The sequence below is a fragment of the Topomyia yanbarensis genome, chromosome 3 (genome assembly GCF_030247195.1).
Source record: "Topomyia yanbarensis strain Yona2022 chromosome 3, ASM3024719v1, whole genome shotgun sequence".
Taxonomy (NCBI): Eukaryota; Metazoa; Arthropoda; class Insecta; order Diptera; family Culicidae; genus Topomyia; species Topomyia yanbarensis.
Genome location: NC_080672.1, coordinates 399,433,301 through 399,447,112, shown reverse-complemented (window position 1 = coordinate 399,447,112; position 13,812 = coordinate 399,433,301). Strand labels below are relative to the sequence as shown.

Below are 13,812 nucleotides of genomic sequence, written 5' to 3'. Positions count from 1 at the left end.
AACACTAATTGTTACTTATGGAGTAAAATTTATTTGATTTGCTTATTTCATCAATTTCATCCATATCATTTTTTATGTTTCATTTATTCTGTTTATGTTTTTTATTTCATTTTTTGCTTATTTTTTATTTTTTTCTTTATTTATTATATTTATTTTATTTATTTTATTTCTTTTATTTATTTTATTTTTTATTTATTTTATGCATCCCATTTGTCTTTATTTTATTCAATTTACTGAATCCATTCATATAATCCATTTCTTCATTTCAATCATTTCATATTGTGGGGATAGGTTGCACCAACTCTCAACAGCAAACTCAATTTTTTGTATAATCAGCTTTAAGCTATAATTAGAGTTTATTAATAATGATTGCATGTGACATATAGTATAAAGTATGCTTACAAATTTGGTGACCGTAAGAATCCAGTGGAAGGAATAGGTCGTCACTGTCCCACACGTGTGGATTGGATCTGGAGATTTTATTAATAAATTGTGATGAAGAACTGAACCGATAAAACCTAGATTAATATTAGTATAAGTTTTTTTCTCTCTGACAAATTATACTTCACCATGTGGTAGTCCTTCTTCGAATGACTGTGCAGATTTTTCACCCTTACGTTGTCTCAACTGACGTTCTCGTACGTCAGTGCCACCATCCGGTGCTGCGCCGCGTCGAGCAGTGTGACTGCGATCGGCAGCGTTGCCGATACGATGGGTTCTGTCGGCACATACCCCTGCTCGTAAACCTAGGTGAAGTTCCGCAACGCGAGGAGCAGGTTTACTTTCATCAAGGACGTCCAACACAGCCAGCTTCACGGCTGGTCTTCGAATGATCCCCGTCAAGGTTCGCACCAACGCTTGCCGCACTCTGCCATCTCGTCCTGGGATGGTCGTCTCAATCCGTCTCCGAATCCACTGGTTCCTTGCCGTCCCACCAACCACCAAGACCAGATCGCCGATTTCCAGATCCTTAACGTCGTGGAACCATTTGCATCTGCGTGTGATAGCTGGAAGGTATTCCTTCAGCCACCTGCGCCAGAACTCTTCGGTGATGAATCTGGCTAATTTCCAACTGCTTCTAAGGGCCATACGACAGTCCACCGCCTTCGTTGGGAGGAATTTGCAGCCGGATGAGTTTCCCAACAAAAAATGGTTAGGCGTCAGCGCTTCTTGATCTGCATGTTCTAGTGGGATATAAGTGAGTGGCCTTGAGTTTATCATTGATTCCGCTTCAAGTAGGATCGTTTCGAGTGTCTCATCGTCTGGCCGACGAGGACCGTTCAGCACTGCCTCAGTCGCTACCTTAACAGAGCGAACAAGCCTTTCCCACACACCGCCCATGTGTGGTGTTGCTGGTGGGATGAACTTCCACGTAGTCTGCACCGTAGTGAATTTCTCGACCAGCGCCTTGTTTGCTTCGGTGTGTGCCTTTAACTCGTTGCTCGTGCCTTGGAAGCAAGTCGCATTATCGGACCAGAACTCCTTCGGTATACCGCGGCACGATACAAAACGTTGGACCGCCATGATGCACGACTCTGTGCTCAATGAATGTACCACCTCCAAGTGTTTAGCTCTGGTGGTGAGACAGGTGAAAAGGGCCACCCACCGCTTTGCATTGCTTCTGCCCACCTTAACCAGCACCGGACCGAAGTAATCCAACCCAGTAAATGTGAAGGGTTGAACGAAAGCCTTCAAGCGCATCTCAGGAAGCGGGGCCATGGCAGGTGGTGTCGGTGCAGCCTTCACGATGCGACACCATGTACATTTGCTCACAACTTTGTCCAACAGCCGTCTCAGCTTCGGGATTTCAAAACGTTGGCGAATTTCGTTGAAGATGGTCTCTCGGTTGGCGTGGTGGTAGCGACGATGGAACCAGTCTACAATTAAAAAGGTAATTAGGTGTTGATTGGGGAGGATTACAGGGAACTTAGCTTCGGTCGGCGCGTAAGGTGCAGCACCGATTTGGCCTCGACTCCGCAGGATTCCTCTTTCGTCGAGGAAAGACCATTTAGTGTAAATATCACTGGACCTCTGTACGATTTGGTGACGCTGTTCGGGTGGTCCTTGCGTTTTGACGAGAACGGCGATTTCGTCCGGAAACATTTCACCTTGTGCTGCCTTCCATAGCGCTTCTTCTGCACGTCGCACAGTGGCGGCTCTTCAAACAAAAGTCGGACAAAACCTCAAATGTTACCTAATTTGGCTGAAAATCGCAATTTAAGCTAATTTTGAGGTGCTGAGCTTATTTTTGATATCAAAAATCGTAAAATATAAAATTCATTTTTCCATACAGTGTCATTGAACCTTTCTTATAACTATGATCCCGTTTTCATGATAGATTTTCCGTTACTGTTCACCAATGTCAAGAATATCATAAAAAATGAAGAACACTACTTAAAAACCATTGTTGAACGTGTTGGTTTACTGCAGATTGTCTAACTATTTTGCACAAAACACCATGTGTCTCCATATCAGCAACAAAGCTTCAAAATCTCCTTAAACCTTTTTGCGCACCTAGGCGCAGAACGAGACCATGATATTCGAAAAGTAGAGGTAATTTCACATAGAATGTATACTATGTGACCGTTCCGAAATGATTCCGAAATTTGTACAGAATACATTAGTGAACAAAGTATTTTTGATCTGACCACCTTAAACATATTTAAACTAAAAAGTCACAATTCCAAGCAAATTTACCAAATGTATTTTGCTCACTAACCAAGTTATTTAGTTCCTCTACACAATGAAACTAGTTGTGCTAAAATCGAACCAAAATCAAAAGAGCAACATGCATTTGAAGTGAACAGAGCAATGGTGGTTTCGGAAATGAAAATCATTAAAATATCCAGACTTTGGTACGTTTAAACTCGTGTTAAAAATCGTGTTCTTATCCAATGATCATAAAATTTCGAATATTCATCATTCAATACATGAGAAATTTAGGAAAAATGTAAAATATCTATATTTCAAAAATAATTTTTTGAGGTTTTGGCCAGCCTCCGGCCACTGTGCGTCGTAGTTCGTCGCAGGTTAGGATGCTGCGTTCCAACACTTGTCCTTCCTTTTTCCGACAAATGTTGTCTAAAAAACGTAGCACGTGTGCTGCTGCTCGGTGCATTTTAGTCCATTGGCTGAAACGAGCGAAATTCATTATTGGGGCAAAATGAGATAAGTGGCACTGAGTTGGTCGTAATTCTTCTTGCGTAGGATTGATGGGCTGTTGCCGTGGTCAGTTTTCTGCGGAGGCATGGATAAAACTCTGTCCCTAGAACCAGACATTATTCATATTCAGCTGCGGGCCGTTACCCCACTTGGTTGCAAGATCGGTGACGTTCAGTTTTGATGGTACCCACATCCATTCTTTCTGTTCAGTGGACGTTAATATCTCGCCAACGCGAACAGCAACAAACTGCTTGTATCGCCTGTGATCATGTGAACGAATCCACGCAAGAACGGTTCCAGAACCACTCCAAAGGTAGCGTCGGCCAATGGGGAAGGTGTGTTGACTTTGAATAGCACCCATTAATCGAATGCCAAGAACAGCCGCATTCAGCTCTAGTTTCGGGATAGAGAGCGTTTTCAACGGCGCGACCTTGGTCTTTGCACCGCAGCCGAGGTCGTTGATATTTTTCTGAGGTGAAAAAATCTGTGGTCACGTCTTCCTTCGGAAGGGAAGTAAAGCCGTTGGTCCCCGGTCCATGAAATTGGTGGGCCGATATCTAGTCCCAGGTAGTGGAATCGCCTCAATGGTGTCGGTAAAGAAGAAGTAGATCCAACTTCTATACTCTTACTAACAAAAATATCTTCCTCCCGTGATACTTGTGGAGTGCGCAGTAGTATATACGGCCTCTAGCAAAAGCAAGTATCGGACTAACCATTCCTTCCCTTTCCTTCCGCGATCTACGTTCGGGCCTGGCCGGCGCCGGTATTGATCAAAAACACTTTAGTATTACCAGGAGTTGCACATTGAAAGATGTTTCGCTACTCCCAATCATAATTATATCTACTGATTTCCTGTGCAACTTCAGCTAGTCCCGATCGATAAAAATTTTAATTTTGAAGACCAGAAAAAACATAGTGACCTTGAAACGTCATTGAGTAAATTGATGTTCCAACTGTTGACTAGTAAAACTTTTCATAAAAGTATTGGGCCAATTCCAATATATTTTGTACCGTTTTTGCGTCTCTCACGGATACCCAGCGTTATGAATGCTAGAGCGGAAAATAGTTATTGCCGCAACCAACCAACATTTGAGCCTCCGGAAGCTGATCAATTATGCTGCAAAATGCAGACTTTAAACTATCAGCACTTTTGCGCCATCCACTGTATTGCAGTGGATGTGCCGATAGCGTTTTATGCCCGGACTCGTTTCCCAGGGTAGGTTCAATGGAGATTCGCACAAAATGGTGTCGGTGCAGCAACTTTAAAAGAAACGCGGCGGATCCGCAGTGGAAATATTCGCCGGAATTCGCAATACCGTTTCCAACAGGCACAGCTCAGAGATAATCTCAAAAAAAACAGCAGAAGTAAAAAGACTTACCAAATGCACTGTCCTCCGTCTCGCAAACGACGCACAATCAATCTTCTCCGCGGTTTGGACAAATGGCTGTTCCGTAAGCCTTTCTGCCCTCTAGATCGCTTCTAGTCACTTTGCCACTCGCGGAGCGCGATCGAAAATTCGCGTTATTTCACGTTATATACGCAAGATTCAAAGCGGGAAAACTTCACTTGCACCAACTTTTACACCGTAACACCGCGCACAACTTCGTAACTTCTTTGGCGACTACTTCTGCCAATCAGGACTTGCTCGCTCGACGACAAAATGGATAAGAGACCGCCAACTTTCTTTTGGGCGCCCAGGAAAACCTCACAGTCATCTCTCCGTCGGGATTGTACTTACCATACGCGTTACGGATAACAGCATATACGTCAGTATTACTGTCATCCCTTAGAGAAGGATTTCGGTACATCTAGCTTATCAATTTACTTAGCTGCGTTTAGTAAAACTTTTCTGAGACTTATGTGCCTATGTTCATTCGGTACTTTGGATTATCCTAGAACATTTCAACTGCTAATTTATCGCACCAAGAGCGAACCGCGACACTACCCCCTCTCAAAAAAAGAAAAAAAAGGTTTTTTTTTCTAGCACTCTACAACACCGTTGTGCGAATCTCAATGAATCATAATAAGAGGCTCTAAGATTGGCTATCGTTACTGACCTTCATCGTTTTAAATGCAGGTCTCCAGCGAAAATACTTCCAAGATACGCTAGCACGGTCTTCAAATTTATACATACTCGTGCAAACAATACATTCACAATTTTTTTTGTGCATACATACTTAATCCTCGCACACATGAATCGAACATAAAACATTTCCCATACTTATTCAATTTTAAATATCCCACATTCAGCTAGTATTTACAACTCATTCATTCAAGAGATCACTCCGGATACGGTCTACTAAAATCTTTCCTCCACCTTTAGGCACTATTGTCCAGTGCTCTCAGTCTAAGAGAAAGGAGGTAAACCATCCAATAAAGATCCCACTTTCCCACCTCATTTTTGATATAAACTATAACTTATTTTCATTAATTCACGGGTTCCCACAGACTTTATTCACGCCTGGAAATGGATCACCCAAAACTCCTATTCCATCGACTCAAGTTTCCCAATACCAAACGTTCTAAACTCCGCACTGACATCATTAGTCCAAAAAAAAAAAGTTTCATTACTCGGTTTCGGCATTTCAAAAAGCGTCCAAAATGAAACTTACGATTTATAACATTCTAAAACAAATATTCGGGCACTTTGTTCAGCGCCAATTATTTAAATCCCATGTTCTCATGTTCCTAAATGATCAAACTACTGGCTAATGGTTTCACGAGTGGGACTAAGTCAACCGAACCTCGCTTAACAACAGTCTGAGTGGATCGCTTCGTAGTTGTTTGTACAGGAGAGCCACCATCACTGTACTTCGGTCAAACGACAGATCGCCGTACAAAGCTTGAATTTTTTTTCCACGTTCCTCATTATTCCTAAATAATACAATTCTAATTCTTATTCTAAACCCAACAATTCAAAAACCATCACCAGCTTCATTCGAAATTTATATTCTAAAATTCCGAACCCCACACCAAATTACTAATTCTAATTCTTTTTCATACTATCCGTACTATAAACTCCAATTTTTTGTGAATTCAAATCCCTTAACCTATATGAATTATTTCCTATTTTATTTACAATCTCACATTTTATATATGTTGAACCCAACTTTGCGGAATAGCCTTTCGAAGCATCAGAAAGTGCAAAGTTCTTCCTCCAAACTATTTCTCCCACTGAGTACGCTATAGGACGTGCCCTAAGGTCATACCTAGCTTTTGATTTCTGATACGCCTTAGTTATGTTCTCTTTGACCACTTCTCTAATTTTAACTACTTTCTGCAATACTTTCTCATGGTCCACATCAGATGTTTTATTTAACGACCGTTCTGTACGCATTTCGCGTCCAAAATTTAAGTAAAATGGACTAAAATTGGTAGATTCATGCACTGAAGTGTTGATCGCACAGACGATCTCCGGGATATATTTGTCCCATTCTCGTTGATCATCACCAAGAAAAGCGCGAATTGAAGTACCGATAATCTGATTTGTTCTCTCAGTAGGGTTTGCTTGTGGATGGTAGAACGAATTTTTCCAATGCCGTACGTCTAAATCTTCCAACAGCTTCGTAAAACATTGCGAAACAAACTGTTTGCCATTATCGGTAATCACTATTTCGGGAACTCCGAATCTACACTGTATCTCTTCGCGAAAGAACGACACCACAGATGTGGCTGTAGCTACACGGTATGGCTTCGCAATTACCCATTTCGTAAACCAATCCGTTGCAACAAGTAAAACTGCATTACCGGTTTTTGATCGAGGAAAATGAGTAACAAAATCTATAGAAACAACTTGAAAGGGAAAATCGGTTGGTTTTTGAGCTCCCATTGGTGCTACTTCGTTTCGATTCGTGGGTTTGGAACCCTTACACACATCGCACATTTTAACGAACTTCTTAGTATCTCGCAGTAGCCCAGGCCAATGGTAGTTCTGCCAAATTCTTTGAGAAGTTTTACGAATTCCTAAATGACATCCAGTGGTGCTTTCGTGGTATTTTTCCAAAATACCCAACCTATTTGCCTCAGGCACTACTATTTTCCAGGCTAAACTCTCATCTGGTGTTTTCAGCGGTTCATACCGTTGAAGTACTCCATTTACTACTCTATACAGGGGATTTTCGGCTGGACACTCGAGGACCTTGGTCACCATCTCTGTATACCAAGTATCGGACTTGTTTAAATCGACTACTACTACCTCCGCTTCGGGAATTCGGGATAGCGCATCCGGAACCGTATTTGTACATCCCTTCTTATATATCACATCGAAATCAAAGGCTGCTAACTTCAATGCCCATCTAGCTAATCTACCATATGGATCTTTTAAATTTTTCAAACAAGTCAATGCTTTGTGGTCGGTCGAAATAACAAAATGCGATCCTTCCACATAATAACGAAAGTGTTCTATAGCTTTGATCACTGCTAAGCACTCTTTTTCAGAAGCACTGTATTTTTTTTGTGAACCAGTAAGTTTTTTGCTCATGTAGGCAATTACTCGCTCCTCCTCCCCACTACCTTGACAAAGCACCGCGCCGATCGCATAACCACTAGCATCGCACTCAATCCGAAAGGGTTTTGTATAATCGGGTATAGATAGAACGGCTGACGAAACCAGCGCCGATTTGAGCAAGGAAAACGCCTCTTCCGCTTCTACTGTCCAGCTAAATTTAGTGTCCTTTTTGATCAGCTCTGTCAACGGGGTCGATACGGTCGAATAATCGGGAATAAAACGACGATAATACCCAGCCATACCAAGGAACCGCCGGACCTCTGTCACTGTTCGAGGTATCGGGTAGTTAACAATTGCAGATACCTTCTCCGGATCAGTATGAACTCCTTCATGGTCGAGAACATACCCTAAATACCCCACAGATGGAACACAAAACGATGATTTTTCCAAATTTATTGTTATACCAGCGGCTTTTAACCGCGCTCCCACCTCTTTCAGCATTTTCAAGTGTTCCGAAAAGGTTGAAGTAGCTATTAAAATGTCGTCTAGAAAACTCCATACTTTAGGTTGTAGATCACAACCCAAGATCTTAGAAATGGCCCGGCTCATGGTAGCAGGGGCATTTGTAAGGCCAAACGGCATCACCTTGAAATGAAACAAGCCACGCCCAGGGACTGTAAACGCCGTTTTACAACGATCCGTCTCTTTAAGAGGGATTTGCCAAAAACTATCACTCAAATCTATTGTTGTGAGGAACGCAGTCCCTTCAATTTTACTAAAAATCTCGTCAATATACGGTAGTGGATAAGCATCCTTCCTCGTCACCTCATTTAATTTGCGCGAGTCGAGGCACATACGGACCTTCCCATTTTTCTTTGGCACGCAAACCACGGGATTATTCCACGAGCTGTTAGATGGCTCCACTACATTCATACCTAGCATTCTATCTAATTCTAGGTGCATCAATTTAAGACGATGATTGGAAACAGGATAATACCTTTGCTTTATGGGTGGCGTGGACCCGGTATCGATCTCATGAGAAATAACAGAAGTACGACCTAATTTTCCCTCCGAAGTGAATGGAAGTTCGCTAATCACTTCTTGTAGAAGTTCGATTTGTTCTACTGAAAGTTTTGCATTACTGTTCTGTGTCTTATTTTCCGTACTCGGCTCGACAATTGAAAGAATATCGCAAAAGCATGGTTTGATTCCAAAAGCTTTCCAGAAGTTTATACCCAAAATAAGTGGCTTTTGAATGCTTGGTACCAAGAAAACGGGGATTACTCTAACTAACTCGTTGACTTCGAAAGGTACATTAACGTAAACCGCGGAATCATGTTTTGTACCATCGGCTGTTGCTATTACAATCCTAGACGGATGCTCATGTAAGTTTAAACTTCTTATTCGCGACTCTTCCTGTGACCCAACTATTGTTACACTTGCACCAGAATCTAGCAAACCCGTAAAGTTTCTTCCTAAAATCCGCACTGAAAGATAAGGCCGATCATCGCCCTCATCCCGGGATAGAGTATAAACAACGAGATCAGGAGGATTCATATGTGCACTGTTAGGGTCTAATAACGTTATTTCAGCTACATCATCACTATCTGAAGAATCCGAAACATAAGGTGAACTCCTATCTAAAAACAAAACAGGCGGGGTATTGCACCCGGAAGGTCCTGCAACCGGTTCGTTCGTATCTAACAATGTATTCGAACGCTCTAGTGAGCGGGTGCGTTTAATTGGAGGGACAGAGGGTATAGCGAAACCAGAGGGATCCTCCATTACTGTGATTTCGCAAACGCGTTTCCCGACGCCATATTCCGTTGCATATTCTTATTAGGACAATTAGTCGACGTAACCCCTTTATAACCACATTTAAAACAAATGATTCCTGTGCGAGGATGGGGACAAAACTGCATAACATGCCCCTCAGCCTGACAATTCCAACACATACGTGATGGCCGGCTCCAAACCTCATCCGTCTGAGATGAAGATGTAACTGACTGCCTCAACTCGGGTTTAGCAGGAACTGCTTTTGGAGAGCTTTTCAAAAAATCAATTTCGGCTAAACTTTCTCTTGTATCTATGGCCTCTTCGGGAATTGCATCTACAGTATTAAGATTTCGAATCCTAGCAGGAGACGACAAAGAAGGCTCTAAAAGAAAAGGATAGGGCATTCTACGTACGTGCTTTCTCCTGTCCATCAAAAATTTGGCTGACTCTACCTTTCTACATAGTTCTACTAGCTCTGAAATGCTTCTAGGATCATGTGTAGCAACTTTTTCAAAATAAAATTGGTTCAAATTTTTACGAAGGTAAAATAATTTTTGCCTATCACTGAATGGAACTCTAATCCAACGAAACAATATTGACATAGCCGAATAATACGATGCAAATGTTTCTTCTTCGCCCTGCAACCGTGTATCTATCTCCTGGAGCATCAGCTCATCATAATGAGGGGGCAAAAACTGATCTCGAAATTTCCTTTGAAAATCCTCCCACGATCGGAAATCATAATATTTTTCACGATACCAACGTAATGCTGGTCCTTGAAGCAGATGTACAATGGATGACAACATATCGCCATCAGAAATCTTTTCAGCATTCTGATAAATGGCAATAGTGTCCAAAAAATCGTTCGCACTTATACCACCTTCTCCAATGAACCGTACATTCCACTGGTGCACTGGCCGACTTTTGCTGTGCCCATACGAATGAGAAGGAGCGCTTCTAGCTGACAATTCATCAACCCGCTGTGTGTCCCTCTGCGATACCATAAACCTCTCTAACTGCCCTAAAGTCCTATTCATTCTATCCATTTGCAGCTGCAATGAAGTTACAGCGATTGATGCACTTTGGTTAGTAGCCCCAATACCAGTACGATCGGCTGATGTTCGTAGCGGCACGGACTCACTCCCTGCTTCGTCGTCATCGGGTAAACGATCGATGATCACTGTTTGGAGCTTTGTTCCCCAAACTTCGACGTGGTACTCCACTCACGCTCCCCCCCAATCGAATATCGTCCTGTACGCGGTCAGGGTTTCTGTCCAAGGCAGTAGAATTAGCATTGTAACGGGTCTTCCTTATTGCACCAGTTGGACGCATGGGTGTTCGCATAATAGATTCGTATGGAGGCAACTCATCCTCATTTCCACTATCCAAGCTGGCACAGCCAATTTCTGTTTCTTTATCCATTGTTGACCAATGAATACGCTGTACCCTATTATCAAGTGCTGCTGCTGTATTTTCCAGATCATATGTACGCGCATTGTCTTCTGTTCCCTGTGTTACATTTCCACAAGCGCCAAATTCATTTGGGAAGAGGTTTTTAATATCTTCGACAATAAATTTGATTTGAATCATTGCCTGGTCTCTATCTCTTTTGATTAGATCGCAAACAGAGGGTATGCGAAACGCTCTCTGCCAAAGGTGCGAAAATTGAGACAGGAGGGGTCTCATTTTCGTGAAATTCTTTTCTACAGAAGCTTCTTCTGACAAGGAAAAAAGTTTTCTTATATATTGAAAAATAATTTCTATTTCCGACTCGAAGTTTGTTAGCTGGTCGATCACGGGCGAAATTATTTTCCCTTGACGTTCCTTAAACATGGACTCTTCCAACACTTTAACTCGTAAAGCATGACTAAATGTAGACGAAATTTTCCTAATAGCACATTCATAAGCGAACTGCTCTGGGTGCAGATCGTTAATAGAAATTTCTGTATCCATCATTGCAAATGAGCAAAATATCTCGTACAAACATATAAGATCGTATTATACAGCGGCACTTACCGAACACAATAGAGAAGATATATATATATATTTTTTGAAGTAGACAGTAAATTCGACGATTAAACGCTTATCCAATACACCAAACTAGCCTCAGATACAACCGATTTTCATCCTATCACAACACTACAATTAACTATGGCCGCAATGACACTCTTTTTGGTATAGTATCTTTAAGATACTCTTTTTAGCATCCAAACAATTTTAAAATATTTTTTTTTCACTTCAATTCCGCAAACTTTTTCCTAAATTTTGCTTTCCTGGCTTTTGTGACTTTCGGGTAGTACACAGCACACGACCGGACAATGATATATACTGAACTCGACCGAGAATGTTTCACCCTAGGTAGTGATGCTACGATCGCGTTCAAGAATAAACTGGAGAAGCAGTTGGGTATCAAAGGCGGTAGCCCTTATTCTAGGATCTCACTCTCTCGATTCGATACAACTCGATCACCCGTTTTGCTATAAAATCCGCGCTCACTCGAACACTTTCACCCTTACACTCACTCTCCTTAAATAATACTTAAACAATTTTATTCGAAGAATATTCCTTTTAGCATAAGATGACGATAATCGTACACGATATTCTCACAATATTAGTTGTTCAACAAATTTTCCGAATTAACTTAACACGAAACTAAACCCAAATATACCAAAATACCTACTAACACTTAACTAATACTTTAACCATTAATACTAAGCCGACTTGTTGGGCGCCAAATGTACCGTTTTTGCGTCTCTCACGGATACCCAGCGTTATGAATGCTAGAGCGGAAAATAGTTATTGCCGCAACCAACCAACATTTGAGCCTCCGGAAGCTGATCAATTATGCTGCAAAATGCAGACTTAGGGTAGGTTCAATGGAGACTCGCACAAAATGGTGTCGGTGCAGCAACTTTAAAAGAAACGCGGCGGATCCGCAGTGGAAATATTCGCCGGAATTCGCAATACCGTTTCCAACAGGCACAGCTCAGAGATAATCTCAAAAAAAACAGCAGAAGTAAAAAGACTTACCAAATGCACTGTCCTCCGTCTCGCAAACGACGCACAATCAATCTTCTCCGCGGTTTGGACAAATGGCTGTTCCGTAAGCCTTTCTGCCCTCTAGATCGCTTCTAGTCACTACAGCATATACGTCAGTATTACTGTCATCCCTTAGAGAAGGATTTCGGTACATCTAGCTTATCAATTTACTTAGCTGCGTTTAGTAAAACTTTTCTGAGACTTATGTGCCTATGTTCATTCGGTACTTTGGATTATCCTAGAACATTTCAACTGCTAATTTATCGCACCAAGAGCGAACCGCGACAATTTTTTAAATTATTTAGTATAGATATCGTGTTTTTCCGTGAATATTTTTTTGTATTTAGCGCATTGTAAAATTTATGCAATTTTCAATTGTCTTATTAGATCTATTTAGTTACATGCCATGTATTATTCATATTCATTGTTACAGTGGCGTAGTCAGAAAATTGGTTTGGGGGGGGGGGTTAAGAAAATTGTTGATTTTTTGAAAATGCTGAAATTTAACAAGAGTTATTGGAAATTCAGAAACATAAGTATTCTAACAGATGCCATTCCAGTCTACAAACAATATGGAACATTATTCAAACCATACATTATTTTCTTGTACATATTGTCAATGAAGTCAAAGAATATAAACTTCTAAAGTGGGGCAAATTTTCGAAATCTTTCTCAACAGTCAAGAGCACATAATTTCAAAATCATCAACTTTGAATTGAAGGTTCAACAGCTTCGAAGAAGTTTTTCAACATAAAACAGCGCATTTTTTAATTTACAAACCCTAGTGATTAATTTCCTAGAAATAATTGTTGGAAATTACCTCTTCAAAAATGGTAAGTGAATTGGTACCTTCAGCAAAGTTGTTGATAATATAATTTTAAACAATTTTGTCAAAAATAGGAAGGCTACATGAATGCAGCATATCGAGATATAAAACAATATTTAGGAAAAAAATTAAAACCAGCTCTTTTCAATATAACTTTTTTTTGTAAACTTCAGAGACTCCTACTTAAAATGCAATATGAATTTTATTGTTTGTAAACCGCAGAAGAAATTTATCAAATGCAGTTATATTAGAATAACTTGTTTAAAAGCTTTTCTTTTATATATATAATCTACTATATTTGGATACTCCGAATATGTAAAGTATTCATGTCTTCAACAAAGTTGTTTAAAATAGCATTTTCGAAAACTTTGGTGAAGACATTAAGTCTTGAGCTAAATTTTCTTAAAGAAAAATTCTCAATAATTAATCCTAAAAGGATTAACCACTAAAATTATTATATCAGAAGATGTGCTGTTTTACGTTGTAAAATTCTTCAATGATATTTAACATTGAAATTTGACAGTTCCGAATAAAAGTGATCGTGACCGTAAAAAAGTTATC

General features: G+C 40.7%; 2 protein-coding genes across 4 annotated transcripts in view; one reads left to right on the top strand and one right to left on the bottom strand.

Annotated features, from left to right (window-relative positions):
* Positions 1–13,812, top strand: part of LOC131694036 (trifunctional nucleotide phosphoesterase protein YfkN) — a 117,524-nt gene that overhangs the window by 16,368 nt on the left and 87,344 nt on the right. The window lies entirely within an intron of this gene.
* LOC131694037 (uncharacterized) lies at positions 238–2,176 on the bottom strand. 2 transcript variants are annotated; one of them, XR_009306383.1, is made up of 3 exons: positions 565–2,176; positions 403–503; positions 238–343 (listed from the first exon to the last, which is right to left on the bottom strand). XR_009306383.1 is itself a non-coding variant. In XM_058982380.1 (3 exons), the coding sequence occupies exons 1-3, from the start codon at positions 2,101–2,103 to the stop codon at positions 317–319; spliced, it is 1,662 nt and encodes a 553-aa protein (XP_058838363.1). In that variant the 5' UTR covers positions 2,104–2,176; the 3' UTR covers positions 238–316. The 2 variants fall into 2 exon arrangements, 1 of the variants encoding a protein (XP_058838363.1); XM_058982380.1 differs by having other exon boundaries at positions 570–2,176.

Coding starts and splice junctions, on each gene's coding strand:
- LOC131694037 (XM_058982380.1), bottom strand. CDS start 2,103: ATGTTTCCGGACGAAATCGCCGTTCTCGTCAAAACGCAAGGACCACCC. Junction 504..569: donor CGAAGAAGGACTACCACATG/GTGAAGTATAAT, acceptor TTATCGGTTCAG/TTCTTCATCACAATTTATTA. Junction 344..402: donor TTCTTACGGTCACCAAATTT/GTAAGCATACTT, acceptor CTCTAATTATAG/CTTAAAGCTGATTATACAAA.